This window comes from Temnothorax longispinosus, chromosome 5 (genome assembly GCF_030848805.1).
Source record: "Temnothorax longispinosus isolate EJ_2023e chromosome 5, Tlon_JGU_v1, whole genome shotgun sequence".
Taxonomy (NCBI): domain Eukaryota; kingdom Metazoa; phylum Arthropoda; class Insecta; order Hymenoptera; family Formicidae; genus Temnothorax; species Temnothorax longispinosus.
The window spans coordinates 8,320,043-8,346,105 of record NC_092362.1 but is presented as its reverse complement, the minus strand read 5'-3'; the positions used below and the strand labels follow the sequence as shown (position 1 = coordinate 8,346,105).

General features: G+C 43.8%; 4 protein-coding genes and 1 pseudogene across 4 annotated transcripts; 3 read left to right on the top strand and 2 right to left on the bottom strand.

Moving 5' to 3' along the window:
* The first annotated feature begins 1,987 nt into the window (after positions 1-1,987).
* Positions 1,988-3,550, top strand: LOC139812883 (uncharacterized protein T26G10.4-like). Its single transcript, XM_071777993.1, has one exon. The coding sequence runs from the start codon at positions 1,988-1,990 to the stop codon at positions 3,548-3,550; it is 1,563 nt and encodes a 520-aa protein (XP_071634094.1).
* A 1,063-nt stretch (positions 3,551-4,613) lies between these two features.
* LOC139812882 (uncharacterized) lies at positions 4,614-5,456 on the bottom strand. The gene is made up of 2 exons (XM_071777992.1): positions 4,983-5,456; positions 4,614-4,874 (listed from the first exon to the last, which is right to left on the bottom strand). Exons 1-2 carry the CDS (start codon positions 5,454-5,456, stop codon positions 4,614-4,616), a joined length of 735 nt encoding a protein of 244 aa, XP_071634093.1.
* A 14,259-nt stretch (positions 5,457-19,715) lies between these two features.
* LOC139813395 (uncharacterized) lies at positions 19,716-21,201 on the bottom strand. Its single transcript, XM_071778895.1, has 2 exons — positions 20,462-21,201; positions 19,716-20,389 (listed from the first exon to the last, which is right to left on the bottom strand). Exons 1-2 carry the CDS (start codon positions 21,199-21,201, stop codon positions 19,816-19,818), a joined length of 1,314 nt encoding a protein of 437 aa, XP_071634996.1. The 3' UTR covers positions 19,716-19,815.
* Positions 21,202-21,267: 66 nt separating this feature from the next.
* Positions 21,268-22,379, top strand: LOC139813396 (uncharacterized; annotated as a pseudogene).
* Positions 22,380-22,387: 8 nt separating this feature from the next.
* Positions 22,388-25,098, top strand: LOC139813394 (uncharacterized). The gene has a single exon (XM_071778894.1). The coding sequence runs from the start codon at positions 22,511-22,513 to the stop codon at positions 25,022-25,024; it is 2,514 nt and encodes an 837-aa protein (XP_071634995.1). The 5' UTR covers positions 22,388-22,510; the 3' UTR covers positions 25,025-25,098.
* Positions 25,099-26,063: the final 965 nt, after the last annotated feature.

Here is a 26,063-nt window from a genome sequence, read left to right as displayed (position 1 = left end):
ATCCAGGGAGGAACTACAGCCGGAGGGCGCGGCGCAAATTTCATCGCCCGAGGAAGAGGGGGACTCGCTTGGTGCGCCGTGGAGGATGGTGCGCCCGGGGAGAAAAACGAGGCGCCGGCTGAGCGATGGCTCTTCCGGGGGCGACAGCCCGCCCCCAATAACGCCGGCGAATAATTTTGACATTGATATTGACACTGCTTCTGTTAATGTTTCTAATAATAATAATATTCCTTTGCCTAATAATGCTAATGTTTTAGATTCTCCGAATGGGAGTGGAGCGGACCCTTTGAGGCGGGGAGACGAGCCCGGGGGAGCAGCGGGAATGCGTGCTGAGATTCGAGACACGCCCGGACATCCTAGTGCTCCCGTAAGTGTCAAGGGCGTGATGGGTCGTCGGCCGCGGGCACGCGTAACCGGCGGCACCGGCGCGAGCGAGATGACACCGCCGAGGGCCAACAACCGCCGACGCGGGGGCGGGGGGTACCGCCGACGTCCGCAGCGTGTGGAGGCTCCGCCTGTCCAGCCGTCCGGTGGCCGACCGACCTCTGCGGCCGCCGCAAAGCGGTCCAAGGAAAAACGCGCGGCTGCTCGTGACGAGCTGGCCGGGCGGGCTGAAGCCGTTGCCTTAATTGCGGACCTGGAGGAGTTCGCAGCCTCGGTCGCGGCATTCTTCGGGGAGGATGCAACGGGTGTGGCGCGCGGGGGTGCGCCCGGCGCTCGCGATCGTCCACATCGGTCGCGTGAGGCGCGGGCCCGTCGGGGCGAGGGAGATCGCCCAGGGCGAGACGGCGGTAATGATAACAGAGGGCCGGCACCGGCCGGCCCTCCTTCGCAGTCGGGAGAAGGAAGTGGTGGCTGGGTGCGCGAAGCAACCCGCATTCAGGCCCTATACAGGGCGAACCGACGCAAAGCGGTCCGAGAGGTGCTGCAGGGATCCGCTGACTTCTGCCAAGTGCTGAAGGAGCGGGTTCAGCAGTACTTTGAAGGGCTATACTGCGGAGGGGAGGACCTAACCGGCCCTGATGTGGAAGCGGAGCAACCTACTCCCTCGAGTCGGGCCGGGGATGCTGCATGCCTTATGGATCCCTTCACGTGGCAGGAGGTGGATCGTCGGGTCCGGCGTATGACAAACTCTGCGCCGGGTCCCGACGGTATCACTACCGTCCTTACCGTAACCTGCGTGCAGCGGATCCTGGCATGCGGCTCCTCACCGCATGTTACAATGCGTGCTTTAGGCTCGAGGCAGTCCCCGCTTCCTGGAAGACCTCCAAGACTGTATTGGTCTATAAAAAAGGCGACCGGGACGATTTAAATAATTGGCGCCCTCTCGCGTTGGGAGACACGACTTTCAAGCTTTTTGCGGCGCTTATCGCCGATCGTATGACCGAGTGGGCGATCAAGAATAAGAAACTAAGTCTGGCGCAGAAGGGTTTCCTGCGGGACGAGGGGTGCTACGAGCACAACTTCGTCCTTCAGGAGATCCTGACGCACTGCCGGAGGACTCGGCGGCAGGTGGTCGTCGCGTGGTTGGATCTTTCCAATGCGTTTGGGTCGATCCCCCACTCGACGATCCACCGTGCTTTCGTTCGCGCCGGGGTGCCGGGGGGCTACATCAATATATGGAGGTCCAAGTATGATGGATGCTCCACGCGGGTGCAAACGGTCGACGGGCTCACTGCGCCCATCCCTGTTCGCTCGGGGGTGCGGCAAGGTTGTCCGTGGAGCCCGATCGGTTTCAACTTTGGTATCGACGTGTTGCTGCGTGCAGCTAACGCGCTCGATGTGGGGTTGGAATTATGGGGCTCACGCTTTATATCCTAGCGTACGCGGACGACATTGCACTCGTTGCCGATTCGCCCGAGGGAATGCGGAGGCTGCCGTAGAGGCCGTAGAGGCCGCAGCGTTGTCGGTAGGTTTGCGGTTCAACCCTGCTAAATGTGTCACCCTGCACGTCGGTGCGGGGACGGGCAGCAGGGTTCTACCCACAATGTTCGAAATCCAGGGACAGCCTATTCATCATCTGGCAGAGGGCGAGCCTTATCGTCACTTTGGCGTACCGACTGGATTCTCGGTTGACGCTACACCATTTCAGACCATTGATGGTCTGCTCGGGGGTCTCCGGGCGGTAGACCGATCCCTGCTTACCCCGTGGCAGAGAGTCGAAGTCGTTGCAACCCACCTGTTGCCGCGGATGGACTTTCTGCTTCGGGGGGCTGCAGTGGAGAAGCGTCCTTTAATAGCTGCGGACAAATTGATCCGGAGGGCCGCTAAAGCCTGGCTCAATCTCCCGCAGCGTGCAAGCGCGGAACCAGTTTACCTCCCTCCCAGCCGGGGGGGTTGTGGACTGCTTCCGCTCGCCGACCTCGCGGACGTCCTGTCCGTCGCGCACGCCTTCCGTATGCTTACGGCTGGCGACGAGACGGTCAGGGGGCTCGCGTGGGCGTCGCTGCGGGGGGTTGTAGCGAGGCGTATCGGTCATCCTCCAACTAACGAGGAGCTCGCGTCCTTTTTTTCGGGTTCGCTCGAGGGTCGGATGCGAGACGGCGGTGAGCGCTCCCTGTGGTCGAGGGCTCGGAATGCCGCGCGGAGACAGTCCGAGAGATTGTCGCTTTGGTGGGAATGGTGTGCGGCTACCGAGGAGATGATGGTAGTGTGCCGGGGTGCCAGGGGCGCGACGGTGAAAATGCCACCAGGAGCTCGCTCCCAGGTGGTACATCGTTTGCGCTCAGCTGTAGTAGAATATTATACTGACCGGCTACTAAACAAGCCTGACCAGGGGAAGGTGTTCGAGGTGTCGTTGCGGGCGAGGGCGAGCAATCACTTCGTCCGTAATGGCAGCTTCACCCGCTTCGCCGACTGGCGCTTTATCCACCGCGCCAAGTTAAATGTCCTCCCTCTTAACGGTGCACGCCGTTGGGGGGAGCCGGACAAGAGGTGTCGGCGTTGCGGGGGGGCAGCCGAGACCCTTCCCCATGTTTTGAATCACTGCGGCGTCCACTCGGCCGCCATACAGCTGAGGCACGACGCCGTCCTGCACCGTCTCTGGAAGGCTTGTCGGCTGCCGGGAGATAAACGGGTGAACCGGCGGATCGAGGGCGTCGAGGGGGAACTTGAGGGGTTACGGCCTGATCTTGTGATCAGGCACGAGCCCTCCAAGAGTGTCGTCATCTGCGACGTGACGGTGCCCTTTGAGAACCGTTGGCAGGCGTTCGAGGACGCAAGGGAGAGGAAACTTGCCAAGTATTCTCTCTTTGCTGAGGCGCTCCAGCGCAAGGGGTACCGTGTGGTCGTGACGGCCTTCGTCGTTGGCGCCCTCGGCTCGTGGGATCCGAACAATGAAGGGGTGTTGAGATTGCTGCGCGTGGGCAGCGCGTATGCAACCATGATGAGCCGTCTCATTGTCTCGGATACCATTCGCTGGTCCAGAGACATTTACGTGGAGCACGTGTCCGGCGTGCGCCAGTACGCCGCTCCTTCGCGTCCCCCCGCTGATGGGGTACCGGCCACTCCACCTCGCGCAATTCGCCGGCGTTGGCCCACCAGCGAATAGGAGCGGCGCTTTTTCAGTCCCTTGTGATTCTGTGTAATACGAGTATGAATGTCGCGTAACTTATTATTATTTTACACATTGGGTGGCTACGCAGGTCACTCAATTACTATTGTACATAGCTCAATGTCCTGCCCACGACGTTTTACACTGTTTGTCTTTTTCTGTTTTTTTTTACTCTTACTCTACTCTTGCCTTTATATTTATACTTTTCTATTGTCTTTTTTTATTTCGTATTTTCTCTACTTCTAATTGTATTTTACTTTTTTTTCGTACTTATTTGTGTGGGCATATATGTTCCGAGAGTGAATGTCGCGTGCCTTATATTATATTTTACCCGAGTGTGAGTGACCGCGAGACAAGCGTTAACGCATTATTATTTTATCAACGAGATATGCCGCACGTGGGCCCCTGGGTCAGTTTTAATCGACGCCCACTTACTGTGATAGGCCCAGGGGCCATACAGCTGTGATATTTACTCATATGACCGCGTCTGGGATTAGTCCCCCAGTGCGTCCTGCGATGGCCCACTGGCGGGGGGGGCCTCTTGTCCCCCGCCCATGAAATTAAATAAGCCCGACGTGCGGCCTAAAGCCGTGCCCTATATTATGTATTTTGTACCCCGGGGGCGAAGCCCCCGGGGAATTGGTTTGATGAATAAAGCCGGTTTTATCTGCTTATATTGCAATATCTGCTGATATTGCAATTTACATGAGTTTGCGCACTACGTTTGACAACGGACAGTATTCGATTACGCGATCATGCAAGATGAGACAATAGGCGGTAGTATTTGCAGGTACATTTTCTTTACAATCAAATTCTATTCGCACATCCACGGTGGCGCTCTTGACAGATTCGTTTTGTCACGAGCAATCAATGACAACAAAAGGTTCTTCCATCAGGAATGTATACAAGCTGCAAAACGTATCGAAGAAATCGTATCCGTAATAAGTTTTACGAAAACGCGCATACATATCGAAAAGAACGGCGTCTCGATTTTTGCCAAAATCCAGATTCATGTCATCGTACGGATAAAATTCAGAGTTTAAATAAAGTTTCACGTTGGTCAAGTTACAGTATCGAATACGCTAACATTTTGAGACATGATATTCTTGCGGCCGGTCTGCAGCGCAAAGATAACGTACCGCGGCTTCTCTAGCTGAGTCGCCATTTTGATGGCCCACGAATGCTTGGTCGTGCTCTGCAACATGGGATACTCATACAGATCCCACGAACGGAAACTGACACTAAGATATCGCCCGCTTTCCAAGGCCCGTAGCATAGATAGTTTATTGACCTCGTTTAACGTAACGTGAGGCATTCGCCACTGTATTTTAAACAATTCGATTTCCGGCTCCGTCGCAGGATTTCCTACAATGCAATTGTTATCGCTACGCGCTCGTATCAAAATTAATTCGTGACGAGCGTTAACAACCACGCGTTTGTAATCCTCGCAAAAGCCCAGCAACAACTTGAGCGGTACGCAAAAGTTGAAGTATCCTTCCGGTATGCTCGATGTAACGTCCCAGCCAGCATTCCGCATGAGTTGAGAATCATTATACGATAGCGATACGTAGTTCTTGATAGTACTGGTTATGCCAACGTTTCTGTTGCGATCAACCTCCACATCGTTGAGCTCGTATCGAATTTCATCAAACATGAACGCCACGCAATTATTCGCAAGCGTTGTCACAGACTCGTCATTCCTTCTCTTTATTACCAATCGTCCTTCAACATAGAGAAAGCTCTCACACGGCAACGTGTATAAATCCTGCTGTTGTATGGGTATTCTTATCTCATCGTTATGTCCAAACGTTGTGTTGGCGTACGGATTGTATGTGTGTGTCTTAATCTTGACAACGCTGTCGTCAAAGATCGGTTCACCTCCAATGTTTAAGATATTAGCCATTTCGTACGACGAAACCCAATGATTTCAAAAATTCAACGTTCGACGCAGTAAGTTTCTTCTTTGGCGATCGGATTGTCTTTTTGTTTCTCGTCTGTTGCACCTGCTCAGCTTCGTTCAGTACGAGCATCTCACGTTATCGCTGTCGTCTTCGTACATGCAGTCTAACGGTGATCTCTTCTCCGCGAAAATCAATCAATCGACCGTCCTGATCCAGTCCTGACGCGAAGCGTCAAGTCCGAAATGCTCCGTACGATGATCGGAAGGTAAATGATCTGTGCCGGCGTTTCCGATATCTTATATCCTGGTGGCACGCTCGGTGAAAACTCGTGTATCGTGTGCACGTACTTGTCGTTGCTGTACGCACCCGCGGTCACGTTACACTCTATGCGAATGATGTTTACGTTGATGATATTTAGCGGAACACCCGATTCGTGCCATTGTCGCGACTCCAGCACGCGATTCGCTAAAAATCCCAGCAGCGATCCAATGTTGTTCGGTGTTGTGAAATTTATCCGATAAGCGCACTTGATCTCGCTCTTCATCGTATTATTATTAGCATGAATAATAATCAATGGGTGCGGTTCATCTTCGTTTGTCGAGACATTATTGGATTGGTCCCATAAAAAAGCGCGTTTCAGATACATGTCTATATCACGCAGTTCGTACGATCCTTCGGGAATGGTAATCTCCTTGTCGTCGTCGTCGTCATAGTAGAATTTATTGTTCGACGAATTTACATTCGGTATCGTGTGATAGGTTTCAAAATCTGTTAGACCGAGCTCGTAATCGCCATCGCTCAAATCCACGGCGGGAAAGTAGCTTACCGCGAGGATGCTGCTCTTGCCGGTGAGCGTAAATGTCAGTGACATGTTTGAATAAATACTGAGATTAAACAGCGTAACGCCGGTCTTTAAATTGATTGTCAACCGACTGTAGAAAACGCAGACACAGTTGTCCGCAATTGGTCTGATCGTATAGCTAATAAGGCGTACTCTATTACATTGTTCTCTAGATACTGCGCCAATTCTCTCGGTGGTCGAAGATTGCCAAAACTGTCGAAATATGGCACGATCTCCCCTTTTCGCGTACGCCACCCAGTGAGTACCGAGTCCTTCAGTATTATCCAAATTCACGATACCGCTCTCGTTTCGACATATACCGCCGATCGGTAACGAGTCGCGCATGAAAATACCTCTAAAATATGGAATGCGCATACGTTTTGCCAATTGTTGCAGTTGTACATTGGTAGTTACACCCTTGGGGATTTTTAGCGTCTCTTAGACGTTTTTTTTTTCTCGAGACTCCCCGTCCGCGTTTGTACGGAGCGAGATAAAGTCCGTGACCTTCCATGGCGCGATTGTGACGTTGCATCTCTTCCAGCTGACGTCGCGCGGCTTTGTTATCATTCACAGCCTTTGCGACTCCCGCCGCTCCGCCGACCAACGAGCCGAGAACCCCTAATAACGGCAGGATCGGTAGGATACCGCCGCGTTTCGCTACCGGAAGTATTCGCTTGGTCTTTTTCATCTTTTTCTTCGTTTTCAAACCCATACCGAGTTTCGTTTTAGCCTTTATGGCCGCCCAGACGGCTGTAGCCGCAGCTCTTTCTCCGAGAGTCGAATTGTTCGCGGTGACACGTTTTTGCGCTTCCGCGGCGAGTATATTGTCTGCCACGTGTCGTTCTGCGAGATCGTTGCTACGCGAGTAGGCTATGTCGTGCTCGCGACACGCTGCGTCCAATGGATTAATACCCCGATCACCTCTTGCCAATCGTGTTTTTAAACGAGTTCCCGGTCCGCAAAATTGATAGCCGGGGATATGTAATTCGATCAGAAGCGCGTTTATCACGCGATTCAGCAGACCTCGACCTATCTTCGGCGGCATTCGCCGCAGTTTTTTATCAACGGCGGCGGACCATCGATGTGCGTTTGCTGACACGGCAAATTATAATGTATTAAACAGCGCCGATATTGCTGAACCTCCAAATCTGCCTTGATATGTTCAGGAAGCTTATCCCACAAATAATCTATGTGATTATAAAACTGTCGCAGTAGAATGACCTTTGGTATATACTTTAACTGCTCGGCGGTTAATCGTAAATATCGCTGTTATCCGACACGAGCAAAATCATTTTAAAGACTGAGCATCTCAGCTCTACACGTCTCTATAAATAGGCCAGCTTTCTCTGCATTTCATTTGTTGTGGAGGGGAGGTAAAATGCGGTTTGTACGACAATTGCGGACGATCAAAGTGACAAACTTTGACGATAGGATGCAGTTAACGAAAGAGGTACGCAAACATGGAGGCATGCTACCGATTTCTATACGCGGTATCATCTGCGGTCCGTCGAATTGCGGCAAGACAAACGTCTTGATAAGCTTGCTGGAAAGTCCGCACGGTGTTTCGAGAACGTGTATGTATACTCAAAATCATTGCAACAACTGAAATATCGATATTTGGAGAATATACTAACACCGATAGAAGAGATTGGCTACTTTACGTTCTCGAATAACAGTGACGTCATTCCGCCGAGCGAGGCGCTCCCGAATTCTATTTTTATCTTTGATGACGTGGCGTGCGACAAGCAGGATACGATAAGAGAATACTTTGCAATGGGCCGGCACGCGGACGTTGACTCTTTCTATCTTTGTCAGACGTATGCGAAGATACCAAAGCATCTTATATGCGACAACGCGAATTTATTGATTATGTTTAAACAAGATGGTACCAATCTGAAACACATATACAACGATCACGTAAACACAGATATGTCTTACAATGATTTCAGTAAATTGTGTCATACATGTTGGCAACAAAAGTACGGATTCGTGGTGATAGACAAGGACAGCGCGATTTCGAATGGTTGATACAGGAAAGGATTTAACGACTTTGCGATACCGAAACGTGGTTAGTTGTTGTCGACGCGTCGATTGAACAACGTTAGCGCAACATGGACAGCAGCGAGGAGATTAGAGAGCGCGAGAGAATAGCAAATCAAATTGCGAAAACGAACAATTCGATTCGCAAAAAGTATCACGCCTTGAAAACTGGTAAAGTGGAGGAAGATATCGCGTTGGAGAGACACTTTAAGCCCATCATCGAGCCTCTAAGGCAGATTGCCGAAAACACCGTTGGCAAAGAATCTGACGTGTCAAAGATTGAGAATGAAACGGCGTGGGAAGACGAAGAGCCGAAGCTCAAACGACAACGACCAAACGCCTCGTTTAACGACTCCGTAATGGCTTCAACTCCGGTTACGTTGAAACGATCGATAAATGTGCCATCTAATTTGAGCGAAATAACCAAAATTTTACAACCGCGTAAAGCGAAACGATCGAAAGGTCCATTGAATGAACCACCGATAACCTCTGCACCTTCCGTACAACCTGCAATGCTCGAATCACTCGCAAACGAAGATGTTTTCGAAACCACGAATGACCCACTTGTGAAGTCCGCTCGACAGCAGTTACAAACACCTGAGGGTCAAGAAACGTTGCGAGATGAATTGGGTTCATTGAGCCAAAAGTACGTCGGGGCAGTTCTGAGCGGCGATGAAGAAAGCGGTATAGACTACGTGTACGGTGTTAAATTTACCAACGATGGAATGATGCTCGGTAATAAACGTTTTCAAGTGGACAACGCGGATAAGATAATTATCGACGGCGTACCATATATCGGCACACCTGGTCTTTACGAGTTGATTTTTAAGAAATATCCCGATGACGATATCTACACGGAGGACGATATGCAAACGTACAAGAGCATTCTGTTAATGACGAGTGTTCATAAACAAAAACACAATGCGCATGCTCGATTACTGGGCAACAGGGGATACAAGTATAAATATGTAATCGCACCGTTGATTTCGGGTAAAAAAGCTGGAAAAGGTATACCGCGTGCCATGACAGGCAACAAGATCGACCATATAATTGCATCGTCGATTTCAGGTAAAGAAGCTGGAAAAGGTGTACCGCGTACCATGACATTAAACGACAACAAGATCGATTATGTTGGGACGATCCCAACGAGCTTGTAGATCGTCTCCGATTGCTCGAAGCTTCGCGCCTAGCGGCTCACACCGGTCACGATAACGAAATCCTGTCGATTATCGAGGAACTTCGCGAGGCTGGACTTATTATAAATTAAGTGGCGCGACAGCGAGTCATTCAATCAACATCGAAATGCCGATCAACAAGTTTGGTATATCGCTCGGAAGAGGCGGTGCGGAACCGTACTATCAATGGAGAGGATTAATCAGAAATTACGTGCGCGATAACGCTCTTTGCATGGTCGCCACCGACTTTGACGCGAAATCGCGCAAGATTCGACGGATAGCGCCGCCTGTAGATGATGGCGATGCAGCCAATAAACGTTACGTGCAGCAGAGCGTGCAAATTTTGAAAGATCGACAGGATGAAATGGAGAGAAAGATGGCCGCATTCCAGAATAACGTGCAAATTACCCTAAACGAACTTCAAAAGATGATTCAAGATGTAATTGCAAATCATCGCGAATAGATAAGAACGTACATCTGATATCTGCGTCAGTTGAGCGTCATCGTCATGGCTGGTAAGAAGCAATCAACTGAGAAACGGAGGCTGGTGGAAGAATTACACGCTCCTGCGAGAAGAAATTTTTCTCGAAGACGCGTTATAGTGCGCAGATACGATGACCTGTGGCAGGCGGATGTGGTCGAGATGCGCCCATACACGCGATTTAACAGAGGCTACCACTACATACTCACCGTTATCGACGTGCTGAGCAAGCACGCATGGGCCGTACCGCTCAAGACCAAGAGCGGACCCGAGGTTACTGCGGCGATCGCGAAAATAATTCGAGACGGCGGAAGATGCCCGAAAAATCTGCAGACTGACAAGGGAAAAGAATTTTACAACGCAAACGTGCAGAAACTCTTGAAGAAACATAATATCAATCACTATTCGACATATTCCGTAATGAAGGCATCGGTCGTCGAACGATTCAATCGCACGCTCAAGAACGACATGTGGAAAATGTTTACGCGCAATGGAAATTACAAATGGATCGACTCGCTGCCAGGTCTCGTATCGGATTACAACGCGCGAAAGCATCGAACTATCGGCATGCGACCCATCGATGTTACCCCCGCGATCGCCGACAAGCTCCTAACAACGGTGTACAGCCACGTAAAGATCGCTGCTCCCGCGCGATTCAAAGTGGGCGATTCGGTACGCGTGAGTAAATTCAAGACAATCTTCGAAAAAGGATACACGCCAAATTGGACCACGGAGGTGTTTAGAATCGTCAAAGTGCAGAAAACTAATCCTGTGACGTATCTGTTGGAAGATTCCTGCGGAAAACCCGTCGCACAGTGGGAAATTCCGTGCTGTTTTTGGACAAAATTCTTGTGACAGCACAATTTTTAAGATATCCCGTTGATTTTTTTTTTTAAATGCTCAGGAAGACTTGTGCATTAATGCAGTACTGCGGAAATATATTTGTCGCACAACGAAAATTGTTAAACATAGAGTGCAATCCAGTAAATATGAAATTCATGCAAAAAACGGTAATCCCTTCATAGACACAAGCTTCTAGGGTATAGTTTAACCGAAATGGATATCATTTTAACTATGTTTCAAGTCGCTGATAACAAATTCAAGCTTTAAATTTCAAAATTAATTTGTTTAAACAAATTATCTCAAAGTAAGATGTTTTATAAATTTTTATTTAAAAATCTGTAGATACAATTACATAGAAAAAACATAGTAGGCCTTCAAAGTAATATCTTTTAGATCCAAATTGTTAATAATAATTTACAATTATTTTTTTAACTTAAAGTATAATATCTTCTATATCTTTATTTAAAGGAATTAACGAAAGATTATCAAGCAAAATGAATATAATTTTCATGATTTTTGATAGCTGATTACGAATTCAACCTCAGAATTATAAAATTAATTTGTTTAAACAAATTTATTTAAACAAATTATCTGAAAATAATATTTTTTATGAATATTCATTTCAAAATCATTTTGCAGATGAAATTACATAAAAAAAATAGTAAAAGCCTTCGAAGTAACACCTTGTGGATTTAAATTGTTAATAATAAAGGTTGATTATTTTTTTATAATATGTTACCTTGACGCGGTATTTATTGTGTAATACTAAATAAATGTTGACTGCATACTTGCGAAATGACTATAGACATTCACATATATATAATTTTACATTTTACAATAGATTCACAGATACTTATTTATATACAATTTTATTATTCATATACAAGGTTTAATTTGAATGCTCTCATGTGAGATGTGACTCCAGACGACTTTGTCATTTACTATCAAGAAATGGCTACTTTTTAATTTATTTATTTTTTACTGTATTAATTTATTTATTTTTTACTGTATTACTTTTTAACATGTTAATTTTCACTTTGCGCGACTCTATGTAATTTTTAATTTAAAACGGCTGAAGAAGACCCTGTGCGGTTGAAACGTTCCGTTGTATATAAGTATGTTTATTAAATTTACTTTAAATTGACATCTACGTGTTTGCTCGATTGTTGGCCTCTATTCCTATTTATTTTGACATTCGAGCGTTTCTTTATTTATCTACTAAATAAAAGATATTATAAAAAAATAATCAACTTTTATTATTAACAATTTAGATCTACAATTGTGTTACTTTGAAGGCTTTTTCTATTTTTTCTATGTAATTCCATCTGCAGAATGATTTTAAAATAAATATTCATAAAAAATATTATTTTCAGATAATTTGTTTAAATAAATTTGTTTAAACAAATTAATTTTGCAATTCTGAGGTTGAATTCGTAATCAGCTATCAAAAATCATGAAAATTATACTCATTTCGCTTGATGATCTTCCGTTAATTCCTTTAAATAAAGATATAGGAGATATTATACTTTAGGTTAAAAAAATAATCGTAAATTATTATTAACAATTTGGATCTAAAAGATATTACTTTGAAGGCCTACTATGTTTTTTCTATGTAATTGTATCCACAGATTTTGAAATGAAAATTTATAAAACATCTTACTTTGAGATAATTTGTTTAAACAAATTAATTTTGAAATTTAAAGCTTGAATTTGTTATCAGCGACTTGAAACATAGTTAAAATGATATCCATCTCGGTTAAACTATACCTTAGAAGCTTGTGTCTATGAAGGGATTACCGTTTTTTGCATGAATTTCATATTTACTGGATTGCACTCTATGTTTAACAATTTTCGTTGTGCGACAAATATATTTCCGCAGTACTGCATTAATGCACAAGTCTTCCTGAGCATTTAAAAAAAAAAATCAACGGGATATCTTAAAAATTGTGCTGTCACAAGAATTTTGTCCAAAAACAGCACGGAATTTCCCACTGTGCGTCGCCGGCGGCTTCTACGAATACGAGTTACATCGCGTTGCTAATCCCGACGTGTATCTCGTTGAAAAAGTTTTGCGCAAAAGAAGGGATGAGGTTTATGTAAAGTGGTTAGGATTTGATAATTCACACAATTCATGGATACACAAAAATAATGTATTGTAAAAATTCATTACAATATAAAAACATACATATATACATATGAGTCATTTATTTTCCTAAATATCTAAATGTAATTACAATATATTTACAGCGGTATTTACAATATATTTACAATATACTACAATGGTATTTACAATATATTTACAATGGTATTTTATAATGTCCTTATGGCAGCTGTGACGTCCTGGGTAATGCGAGGTGGCTCGATCCGGCAGAACGTCTCCGTTGATGGGTTCGTCTTCTTGCAGTTAAGGAGGTAAAACCCCAGGATAATTAGCTGTTGGTCGACGATGTAGATTATGGCTCCTTGGATCCGTTGAAGGTAGATATTCAATAATCTTTATCTTTTTTTTTATATAAAAGAGTATGATATTTATTGTAGAACTTTTACGATACAAGTGGTTTATATGGGAGGATGGAACAAGTATAAGATATGTGACCTTTCCTGGCTCGTTCCACACTCTCCATCGAGAGGGTGAAAGGTTCCGCTTTTATACAATTTTGGAAACGGTAGTGGGAGGTGACCGCACCTCGTTACAATGAGTCATAAGGCGTTGTCTAGCGGATATGAGTCTACTTCTAGTGGTGTGGCTCGCTTGCCATCAATGAATCATAGGGTGGTGTCTTGAGATTCATTACCTTATATGGTCATGCATTGCGCTCTGCTTCGACATGTCCATATATGGTCTATGCGAGGACTAGATTCACTCGAATGAGTCATACAGGTGACTCATCTGAATTATATTTTTCTTCTCTATTCTAACAGCGATTTGTATTGAGAGCGATGCCTTCCTTCATTATAAAATCTCAATATGACTTTTATCATAAAGGAATATAAGAAATCTTTAATATTTTAAAATGTGCAAATATATGTTGAATATTATTTAAGTTTCTTCAGACATACTTTACATACAGTAGAATAATTCAATAGTACAATTAAAGTTATTATTAGCATGTCTAAAGTATGAAAGATATTGCTCTCTTTGTCTAACAGTTAATATGGTATATCAGACTCTCTCTTTCTCTTCTTTAGGTTGTACAATACTCGCATCTCGCTCGGATTCGCGTTCCTTATGCTACGCATATACAATTCTACCTTTTCAGGTTCGTGGGTGACGTTTCGGCGCTTGACGCTCGATATTTATATTAATTTTAGTAAGTATATATATATTTTGTTAATAATAATATTGATAAAAGTGATTTTAGCAGTGGTAATGATGTTTCTAATATCTTGTTAATAATGTATCGTGCAGGTAGAAATGGTTAGTATTTTCATCAGTACAGCAAATCAATGAAATTAGATTGTTTATGTATAATAAGGTTTTTATTATTTTTATATCTCGCGAATGGTTGGTGTGACGTCCTGGGTGATGCGAGGTGGCTCGATCCGGCAGAACGTCTCCGTTGATGGGTTCTTTTTCTTGCAGTTAAGGAGGTAAAACCCCAGGATAATTAGCTGTTGGTCGGCGATGTAGATTATGGCTCCTTGGATCCGTCGAAGGTAGGTAATTCAATAATCTTTATCTTTCTTTTGATATAAAAAGTATGATATTTATTGTAGAACTTTTACGATACAAGTGGCTTATGTGGGAGGATGGAACAAGTATAAGATATGTGACCTTTCCTGGCTCGTTCCACACTCTCCGTCGAGAGGGTGAAAGATTCCGCTTTTATACAATTTTGGAAACGGTAGTGGGAGGTGACCGCACCTCGTTACAATGAGTCATAAGGCGTTGTCTAGCGGATGTGAGTCTACTTCTAGTGGTGTGGCTCGCTTGCCAGCAATGAGTCATAGGGTGGTATCTTGAAATTCATTACCTTATATGGTCATGCGTTGCGCTCTGCTTCGACATGTCCATATATGGTCTATGCAAAGACTAGATTCACTCGAATGAGTCATACAGGTGACTCGTCTGAATTCTATTTTTATTCTCTAGTCTAACAGCGATTTGTATTGAGAGCGATACTTTCTTTCATTATGAAATTTCAATATGACTTTTATTATAAAGAAAATTAAGAAATCTTTAATATTTGAATTTTTAAAATGTGAAAATATATGTTGAATATTATTTAAATTTTCTTTAGACATACTTTACATAGGGTAGAATAATTCAATAGTACAATTAAAGTCATTATTAGCATGTCTAAAGTATAAAAGATATTGCTCTCTTCGTCTAACAGTTACTATAGTATATCTGACTCTCTCTTTCTCTCTTTCAAATCGTACAATACTCGCATCTCGCTCGGATTCGCGTTCCTTATGCTACGCATGTACAATTCTATCTTTCTCAGGTTCGTGAGTGGCGCTTCAGCGTTTGACACTCGAGATTTATATTAATTTTAGTAAGTATATATATATATTTTGTTAATAATAATAATATTGGTAAAAGTGATTTTAGCAGTGGTAATAATGATTCTAATATCATGTTAATAATGTATCATGCAGGTAGGAGTGGTCAGCATTCTCATTAGTACGGGAAATCAGTGAAATTAAATTGTATATATATATATATATATATATATATATATATATATAAGATTTTTATTATTTTTATATCTCGCGAATGGTTGGGAATTTGATGGGAGTGTATAGGAAACATATTGCAGAACTTTCACTAAAGTATAATATAACATTGGAAAATTTTATTGTTAATATATGTATTTGTTAATAACAAATTATTAATTAAATAAATTGGTACTCTTTAATTTGCATATTAATATTGTTATGTTCTCTTTATTTAAGAGATTTTGAATTTCTAATATCATCTTGTTTATGAGCATTCTTTATTTTGTTGTTATAAATATTTCGTAAATAAACAATTGCAGAAATAAAAGTTATTATTATTTTTACGGAGTGGCTAATGCGGATTTTATATATACATGTGAAATTTATATATATCTGAACGAGTTTTATTATGGGGTGTTGGGACACAATTAAAGATATATATTTCTTCGATTAATTAGGTATAGGAGTTGATTAAAAATTATGCTTTATATATTATTTTCAATGGGAAATGTTCAGGTTATCAGTGTATATAAAAAGAGATTTTTTTACGATTGTGGTTTATGGGATATTATAATATTAATTCCCATGTCCTGAGAACTACCTGAGGACATGTATATATATGTTTGTCACGGGGTAGGTTTCGGGTCTTTTGTCTTATACCGGGTGGTTTTTCCTTTAGATTTTCGTGTAGCTTTCATTAGAAAAGTGACATGGTTTAAACTTATATAAAAATTGTTATACGTGATCCGAGGTATAAGTTAAAATTATTTATTGACATGGTCAATAATTTGTTTATAATTGTTTATAAAAGTAAGTTGTAAAAATAAATAATTATGTAGTAAATGTTTTTCTATCGAACGATTCTAATGATTATTCCTTTTACACATATATATTGTTTTTACCTCAAACTAGTTGTTTTCTAATTTTATTTTAATTTATTAAAAATTTATTATGGCTATTTTTGTCTCACTCTCTGTGAACTAGTATTAAACTATCCTCGTCTTTCATGGGACGAACGTTCAATTTTTAATTTCGTTTATTAGTTTAATTAATTTAAATAGAAAATCGGCGTTAACGTTACTGGTGTTTAGGAATATGAGAGATTCCATTTTTATCATAATAATTAAGTGTCAAAATTTTCGTTCAGAAATGAAATTTTTCGGTCTTAAAATGTATAAAAGACTAAAATATTAATGTAAAAGTAATTTGGTCTCTGTAAGTCCAAAGAATAGGAAATTCAAAATGTGAAACTTTAATAATTTATAACTCGAGAACGGTAAGAGATAAAAAGACGAAGTTTCTTTTGTTGTGTTCAGATAATTAAGGGCATTATTTTAGGTTGTTTAAAATTTTTGTGTTTTATGGATTTCCATAATTTTTAATTATATCTCGGAATTAAGAAGAGATATGATGTGGGGTTTTTTGTGAGGTTATTTGACATGCTCTGCTGAGTGTCTGCAGTGATTTTATTCATTATTTTTAATAATATTTTTATGATAAATTTTATTGTTAATTAGTTTATTTTGAGAGGTCCAACAATGGTTTATAATCAAAAGTTGTTTGACTTTTTGTGATAGTTCCAGTAGTCATACTAACTAGGTCTGTTAATAATATTATTTAATTGTTTATAACAATCATGTTTGAAAAAATGCTAATGAGGTAATTATTATTTTAGCATGATAATATTCTTTAGGCACAAAAGATTAATTGTTTATAACAATCATGTTTGAAAAAATGCTAATGAGGTAATTATTATTTTAGCATGATAATATTCTTTAGGCACAAAAGAATATTATTACGTTTTTATGAATAATCTGTTTTTAATTAATTTATTTATATTTTATTTTAATTTTCTTAGTTTATTCTTACGGAACATGCATTTATTTTTGTTAGGTCCGCGTGTCAAACTGAATTTATATTGCATAAAGGGTCTCATAAAGCTGGTAATATTCATTTACGATCAATTTTAGTGATGCTGGGGAATCTTAACAAGCAATTGTCCAAAAGTTTATAGTGTAATTCATGAAAATGGGGCTTAAGCTTGAAAGGGTACCTTAAGGCAGCCATGTTCTCTAGGCTTGTGTCTACTACTTTAAGAACGCGTGCTCGCATCAGCTGAGTGATTGTTGTGACAGTTAAGTTAAGGTGTGATTATTTATTCTTATATTGTTTTCAGGTTCTGTGCAATTAGGATGGAAATCAAAAAAAAATTTATGCGGCTGGAATATAGCCTTGATTATACCGTCAGACGTGACATTGGGAATTTGGTAGGAGTGTATAGGAAATTTGTTGTAGGACTTTCACTAAAGTATTGTTACGCCCGTGCTGTACGCCCGTTCCGTGCGCTCATGCGGGTCACCCCGTAGCGAGAAGTCGCGAATCGTCCTTAGCGACGGCTGTGTTATTGATAATTACGTCTGTCAGATTACGCTCCGGGTTTCCGTCACGATCGGACGTGTTAACCCGAGCTCCGTGTACAAACGAATCTTCATTAAACGAGTTCCTTGGGGGCGTCCAAAATGTTACGCTCGCCGGGCGTTAGCCACGCTCTCGCTCTTGCACACACTCGCGACGCGCACTCCGGCACTCGCTCAATAAATAAGGCTCGTTATTTATATAAAAGGAACTCGTTTAATGAAGATTCGTTTGTACACGGAGCTCGGGTTAACACGTCCGATCGTGACGGAAACCCGGAGCGTAATCTGACAGACGTAATTATCAATAACACAGCCGTCGCTAAGGACGATTCGCGACTTCTCGCTACGGGGCGACCCGCATGAGCGCACGGAACGGGCGTACAGCACGGGCGTAACACTACCCCCCCTCTTTCAAGATTGTCGCCCCGACAATCCGGGAGGGTAGTTTTTTGCGGTACAGCTTTATCGTGAGCCCCAGGGCACCGAACAGTTAACTTGTCCTCCTCGGGCTGTTGTCCCGAGTTACCGGACCCTGCCCCTCTTGGTCCCCGGTAGCTGCACACCAGACTTCGTCCGAACCTCTTCTGGGGAGAGCTGGCCAGGCTCCCCCCTCTCCGACGGCCTCAAGACGACTCCGAAAGCTCCGCTTTTCCGGTGTTCTCCCTCCGCCGCCGGCCTTCCGCGTCGTCGTCCCGCTAAATCTTCGGACAAGGGGGGGGAAACTTGTGTGGACCCAACGCCTTTACAGGCTCCCCAAGTCCCTGCCTCAGCATTTGCTCAACGTCCCACGGGAAAACCACAGCTCAAAAACCGTGGGCGAGGCAGTCTTCTTTAAAACAGAACTTTCCCGAGAAGAAATCTTCGGCCGATGTTCTGCCACAGTACTTCGTCAACTCCTTACGTACTCCAACTTCCTCTAGGGAAAAACAAACATAGCGCACAGTAAAAGAAAACAAAATATTAAATAACAAAATTAGACCAAAACTCATTATCTTATTTAGTATATATCAATTCCGTATACATCAAGAATTCCAGTCATTGTTACAAATTCCCTCCCGGGCTCCGATCTACTTCTAACCCCTCAACCCAATTTCCTTTCAGCATAAATAGCTAATCTATCCGAATGAACACTTTTATTCTTGTGTCGAGGTGATTTCCGAATACAGTATAAGTAGGTAAGCTAGGCCGGTTCTAACCCATGGGGCAATGAGGGGGGGTGAGGGGCGAGGGGAAACCGCGGGCGGGGGGGGCGACCCGCGAGCGGGGGAACCGCGCGTTTCGGTCGCCGCGGGGGGAGGGGGAGGGGGGAACCGCGTGTTCGGGCGCCGCGGGGGAAGGGGAAGGGGGGAACCGCATGTTTTGGGCGCCGCGGGGGAGGGGGAGGGGGGAACTGCATGTTTCGGGCGCCGCGGGGGAGGAGGAGGGGGAACCGCGTTTTCCAGCGCCGCGGGACGAGGGGGGTCCGCGTTTTCCGGCGCCGCGGGGTGAGGGGGTCCGCGTTTTCCGGCGCCGCGAGGCGACCGCGTTTCCGCCGCGCCGCGGGGCGAGGGGGTCCGCGTTTTCACCGCGCCGCGGAGCGTTCGCGTTTTCGGGCGCCGCGGGGCGAGGGGACCCGCGTTCGCGTTTCGCCGCGCCGCGGAGTCCGCGTGACGTCACACGGCACGCTCGCGTTATCTCTCTCTCGTAGATGTTTCTCCCCCCCCCCCGATCCCCATTCGTCTTCTCGTTCGCGCGGTGTCTCGCGCCCCCGTCCCCCCGTTTGCGCGAGTCTTCTCGTTCGCGCGGTCTCTTTCTCTCGCGCGTTCTCGTTCAGAAATTATGCAAAAATTATTAAATAAAGACAGCTTAACAAAAGGGAACGGTAAATGAAAAGGAAAAACTTTTTAACCATATTATATGCATTTATTTGTCATGTAGCGCATTATACACAATAGTATCCAAAGCGTAGGCTAATAATTCGCAATCAATAATCGAATTTTTATCATAAACGTCACGCAAGATTGTAACTGCGTTACATTTATCGGTGATACAATTTTGACGTAAAATTGTTACAAACTGTTTGAACTTTTCACTTACGCCGTGAACATTTTGACATAGTTGAAAATACACATTCTCGACGCAATGTTCTAGTTCGAACAGGAAGAGTACAGTTGACGGTTTCATGTACAAGCTGGTGCCGCACGACGTCAATTTTACAATATCTGCGTCACGTATTTTAACAAGCTCCAGATCTCGAAACGTTAGCGATGATGGTGCCGATGATTGCACGAGTCGCTGTATATCTGCACGTTTTTCGATGAATGTTACCCACGTTGCATGTAGCAGAATTATCCGATTGCCTCGGTTATCGCCAATAAGTATATCCACAGAGGACATAGGTCCCGCGTTGATTCCAACATCCAAAAATTTATACGCTGTTGATGTCAAGGCAAATCTCCTTCCCAAAATACGTGGCGTGTAGCGGGGTTTATCAAAACTGAAAAAATACAATTATATGTTTATAAAAGTTTTTTTTGCACAGGTATATATGAAAATTATCGGTACATACTCATTGTGCTGTTTCTCGCACGTTTCGTCCTGAATCGGAACGTAGTAGTTCGCACCGTGAATGTTCATCGTATCTGGAGGCTGTTTGCGACGTACTCGAACCGTATCGAACTCTCGACTGCGCTTTAGAATCCTCGTAGACCATTTATACATACCCAAAACTGCAAATCTTGCAAAAATAGCGCCAATGTACGGCTGCTGCATGGTGACCGCTACCACAATCCACATATACGTTAAATGTGATATCTTTGTCAAGAACATTCGTGATGAGATCACCTCATCGGGCATCAAATATGATTTCTTTTCAAGAGCATACGTGTCTCGCGATGATTTCATCGAACACGTGCAAAACTGCAAATTTTGCAATTTCGCATAAGTCAATGGAGCGTTATTGTTTTCAAGAACATGTCGCGACGTGTCTCGCAATGATTTTATCGAACACGTGCAAAACTGCAAAATTTGCAATTTTGCATAATTCAATGGAGCGTTATTGTTTTGAAGAACATGTCGCGACATGTCTCGCGATGATTTCATCGAACACGTGCAAAACTGCAAATAGCGCCGATGTACGGCTGCTGCATTGATACAGATCAAATCACCAAAAATCAATGGCGCGTTTTCGTGAACGTACGTATCTCGCAATGATTTCATCGAACACGTGCAAAACTGCAAATTTTGCAAATAGCGCCGATGTACGGCTGCTGAGATGAAATTAGATATGATAAGCAAACGATGCATCATTAGTAGAATATAAAATGACGAATCTAGGGGATACGCTCAATAGTCGAGAAGTCGTGAGTGCAACAAATGGCGTTAGCAAGAGGATCGTGCAATAACATGGAGCAGGAGTTGTTGGAGCAATCCACCCTGTTAAATTCGAGGGAAGACTTTGCCGCGTGGGAGCAACGATGCGACGAGTTTATCGAATCGTTGGAAGAACAAAGCCGAATTAAACGGCCACGATTATCAATCGATCAGTCATCGATCGGTCTCAAACAGTCATTGGTCGCTTGTATCGCAAGACTCGAAGGTTTGAAAGACTCGGTACGTCAACGTTTCGTACATGTGGATGCGGGATACAGTGCGAATGAGACAGGACTCAGATGGCGCGAGATAGATCCGGCTTTTGAAAGCCGTATATTGACTGGTGCGGTGATAAATTCCAAACACATCGACCCTCGTCAATTTCTCAAAAATGCGAGAGAAATTGTACTCGATCGTGTGCGGAACGTCATGCAACGACATGACAATGTAAAAATTAACACAGTGTTTAATGGTGAATTTGTTGCGGGTGACAAACGCGCGAATGAAAGTATCGCAACGAGAAACTATGAACTCTTTCGTGAGTCCGATCTGCACGAGTGGTACAAGCAACACGTCATCGAGCCTACCTTAGCAAAGCTGGAGGAATTCCAGGAACGTGATAGCGGATGGGCGTTGTCGCGTATACTCAATTTAATGGTAAACGTGAACAAATACAATCCATTGCACGCGGGGTGTTTTGTGGAAATACCGCAAGAAATTAAAAAGAAGAAGGCGGTGATAAATGTGCAATCAATGGACAATGCATGTTTCGCATGGTCAGTGGTGGCTGCTCTGTATCCAGTTGAGAAACACGCAGATCGGAAATCGTCGTATCCACATTACACGTCGGTGTTAGATCTTACGGACATTAAGTTTCCAATGACGTTGGATCAAATTAAAAAATTTGAAAATCACAACAACATCTCCATCAACGTGTACAGCATCGAGAAAAAAAACAAGGAACTTGCAATCCTACCAATACGGGTTACTGACCGAAAGATGGACAGACACGTAAATCTGCTGTACGTGCATAACGACAACGTTGGACATTTTGCGTGGATCAAGAACCTACCCCGCCTCGTGAGCTCGCAAATACTTTTGCGATCGGTAAGTACCTATAGTTCTTTTAATAATATAGAATATTTTGTGTATAAAAAATTATAATATTTGCGTTTATTTTTGCAGATGTTTGCACTACTTCAGCTCCAACGAGAAATTGGCTGCCCACACCGTCGACTGTCAGGAGATGAATGACTGCGCGATCAAGTTACCGAGCGATAATGACAAGTGGTTGGCCTTTAAAAATCACAAAAGGAAGGAACGAGTTCCGTTTGTCGTATACGCCGACCTGGAGTGTACCCTGGAGAAGATGGAAGCGGATCCGGAAACGTCCAGGTACACATATCAACATCATCGCGTGTTTAGCATAGGGTACTACGTGCGTTGCTCGTACGACGAGTCGTTATCTATGTATCGGTTTCGTCGCGATAAGGATTGCGTCGCGTGGTTCGCCGAGGAGCTAAGACGTTTAGCTCACGACGTAAAAACTATATTGTCCACTAATATACCCATGGCAGATTTCACGCGAGACGAGTGGGAAAAGTTTAACAGCGCAACGCACTGTCACGTGTGCGAAGAACCGTTCGAGCCAGACAACGTGCGAGTACGCGACCATTGTCACCTAACCGGTCGATACAGAGGTCCCGCGCATTTGAATTGTAACTTAAACTATAAAGATTCGCATTGCATTCCCATAGTGTTTCATAATTTATCGGGATACGATGCACATTTTATTATAACTGAAATAGCAACAGCATACGAAGGACATGTAGATTTACTCCCGATCACAAAAGAAAAATATATTTCGTTTACAAAAAACGTTCAAAGCACCGAAGATAAAGATAAGAAAACGTGCGTCAAATTGCGATTTATCGATTCGTACAAGTTTCTCACCGCTAGTCTCGACAAATTGGCATCTTATCTCAGCAAGGATAAACTGCGAATATTGCAACGCGAATTTTGTGAATTATCCGCAGAAAATTTTAATTTGCTGACACGAAAAGGTGTATTTCCATATGAATACATTGACTGCGTCGAAAAATTGGAGGACTTGTGTTTACCACCGCGCGACTCGTTTTACAGTTCATTGACAGGTGACACCGTATCCGAGAGCGATTACGCGCACGCCGTCGACGTCTGGCAGCGGTTCTCCATTCGAACGCTCGGTGATTACAGCGATTTATATCTCAAGACCGATGTCTTGCTGTTGGCCGATATCTTTGAAAATTTTCGCGATAGTTGCGTCGCGAGTTATGGACTCGATCCGGCGTATTATTATACTCTACCGGGTTTTACGTGGGATGCTATGTTGAAGCATACACACATCAATTTCGAATTGCTCACCGACATTGACATGGTCATCATGTTTATCGAACGCGGTATACGCGGCGGTTTGAGTCAATGTTCAAACAGATACGCGCTGGCCAACAACAAGTACATGCAGTCGTACGATCCATCGAAACCGTCGTCGTACCTCATGTATTTTGATGTAAATAACTTATACGGCTGGGCAATGAGTCAACCATTGCCATACGCAGATTTTAAATGGGTCGACGACGTAACCGATTTTAATGTTATGGATGTCGCGTTGGATTCCTCGATAGGCTACATTCTCGAAGTTGACTTGGAGTATCCGCAACATCTTCACGACGCGCACACTGACCTACCGTTCTGTCCGACGCGCGATAAACCACCCGGCAAGCGGCAGGACAAGCTCCTCGCAACATTATACGATAAGAAACGTTATGTAATACATTATCGCAACCTGCAGCAGTGTACTCGTCACGGTCTCCGTATATCAAAAATTCACCGTATACTGAAATTCGCGCAATCTCCATGGCTTCGCTATTATATAGACCTCAATACGAAATTTAGAACGTTGGCCAACAATGATTTCGAGAAAAATTTATACAAATTGATGAACAATGCCGTGTTTGGCAAAACCATGGAGAATGTGCGCAATCACGTTGACGTGCGACTCGTGACTCATTGGGAGGGTAGATACGGCGCGGAGGCTATGATTGCGAAACCAAATTTTCATAGCCGAAGCGTCTTTTCGGAGAATTTAGTAGCAATAGAAATGCGAAAACTCGAGGTGAAGTTCGACAAACCAATCTATGTGGGTATGTGCATCCTCGATATATCCAAGACATGTTTGTACGAATTTCATCACGAGTACATGTTACCGTTGTATCGCGACAAGTGTAAAGTCACGTACACCGATACTGACAGTCTCATTTATCACATCGAGTGCGACGATGTGTATGATATCATGAAGCGCCACATTCATAGATTTGACACTAGCGATTACGCGATTGATAATACATACGGTATCCCACTCGCCAATAAAAAAGTTCCGGGCTTAATGAAAGACGAAAATAACGGTGCGATAATGACCGAATTCGTCGGGCTTAGAGCAAAGATGTACGCCTTGCGAGTGGACGGTAAGAAAGATACGAAAAAAGCTAAAGGTGTTAAGAGTAACGTCGTAGCCAGGTCGATAACGTTCGACGATTACACGCGGTGTCTGCGCGACGAAATTGAAATGACGCGACAGCAAACCTGCATAAGATCCAAAAAACACGAGGTATACACCGTGTCCGAAACGAAAATAGCTCTAAGTCCGTACGATGATAAGCGATACATTATACCCGGTTCTACCGAAACGCTGCCATGGGAACATTATAAAATACCATTGTAAATATATTGTAAATACTATTGTAAATATATTGTAAATACCGCTGTAAATATATTGTAATTACATTTAGATATTTAGAAAAATAAATGACTCATATGTATATATGTATATTTTTATACTGTAATAAATTTTTACAATACATTATTCTTGTGTATCCATGAATTGTGTGAATTATCAAATCCTAACCACTTTACATAAACCTCATCCCCTCTTTTGCGCAAAACTTTTTCAACGAGATACACGTCGGGATTAGCAACGCGATGTAACTCGTATTCGTAGAAGCCGCCGGCGACGGGTTTTCCGCAGGAATCTTCCAACAGATACGTCACAGGATTAGTTTTCTGCACTTTGACGATTCTAAACACCTCCGTGGTCCAATTTGGCGTGTATCCTTTTTCGAAGATTGTCTTGAATTTACTCACGCGTACCGAATCGCCCACTTTGAATCGCGCGGGAGCAGCGATCTTTACGTGGCTGTACACCGTTGTTAGGAGCTTGTCGGCGATCGCGGGGGTAACATCGATGGGTCGCATGCCGATAGTTCGATGCTTTCGCGCGTTGTAATCCGATACGAGACCTGGCAGCGAGTCGATCCATTTGTAATTTCCATTGCGCGTAAACATTTTCCACATGTTGTTCTTGAGCGTGCGATTGAATCGTTCGACGACCGATGCCTTCATTACGGAATATGTCGAATAGTGATTGATATTATGTTTCTTCAAGAGTTTCTGCACGTTTGCGTTGTAAAATTCTTTTCCCTTGTCAGTCTGCAGATTTTTCGGGCATCTTCCGCCGTCTCGAATTATTTTCGCGATCGCCGCAGTAACCTCGGGTCCGCTCTTGGTCTTGAGCGGTACGGCCCATGCGTGCTTGCTCAGCACGTCGATAACGGTGAGTATGTAGTGGTAGCCTCTGTTAAATCGCGTGTATGGGCGCATCTCGACCACATCCGCCTGCCACAGGTCATCGTATCTGCGCACTATAACGCGTCTTCGAGAAAAATTTCTTCTCGCAGGAGCGTGTAATTCTTCCACCAGCCTCC

Coding starts and splice junctions, on each gene's coding strand:
- LOC139812882 (XM_071777992.1), bottom strand. CDS start 5,456: ATGGCTAATATCTTAAACATTGGAGGTGAACCGATCTTTGACGACAGC. Junction 4,875..4,982: donor GCGAGGATTACAAACGCGTG/GTTGTTAACGCT, acceptor TTTAAAATACAG/TGGCGAATGCCTCACGTTAC.
- LOC139812883 (XM_071777993.1), top strand. CDS start 1,988: ATGTTCGAAATCCAGGGACAGCCTATTCATCATCTGGCAGAGGGCGAG.
- LOC139813395 (XM_071778895.1), bottom strand. CDS start 21,201: ATGATGCATCGTTTGCTTATCATATCTAATTTCATCTCAGCAGCCGTA. Junction 20,390..20,461: donor TGCGAGAAACAGCACAATGA/GTATGTACCGAT, acceptor GTATTTTTTCAG/TTTTGATAAACCCCGCTACA.
- LOC139813394 (XM_071778894.1), top strand. CDS start 22,511: ATGAATGACTGCGCGATCAAGTTACCGAGCGATAATGACAAGTGGTTG.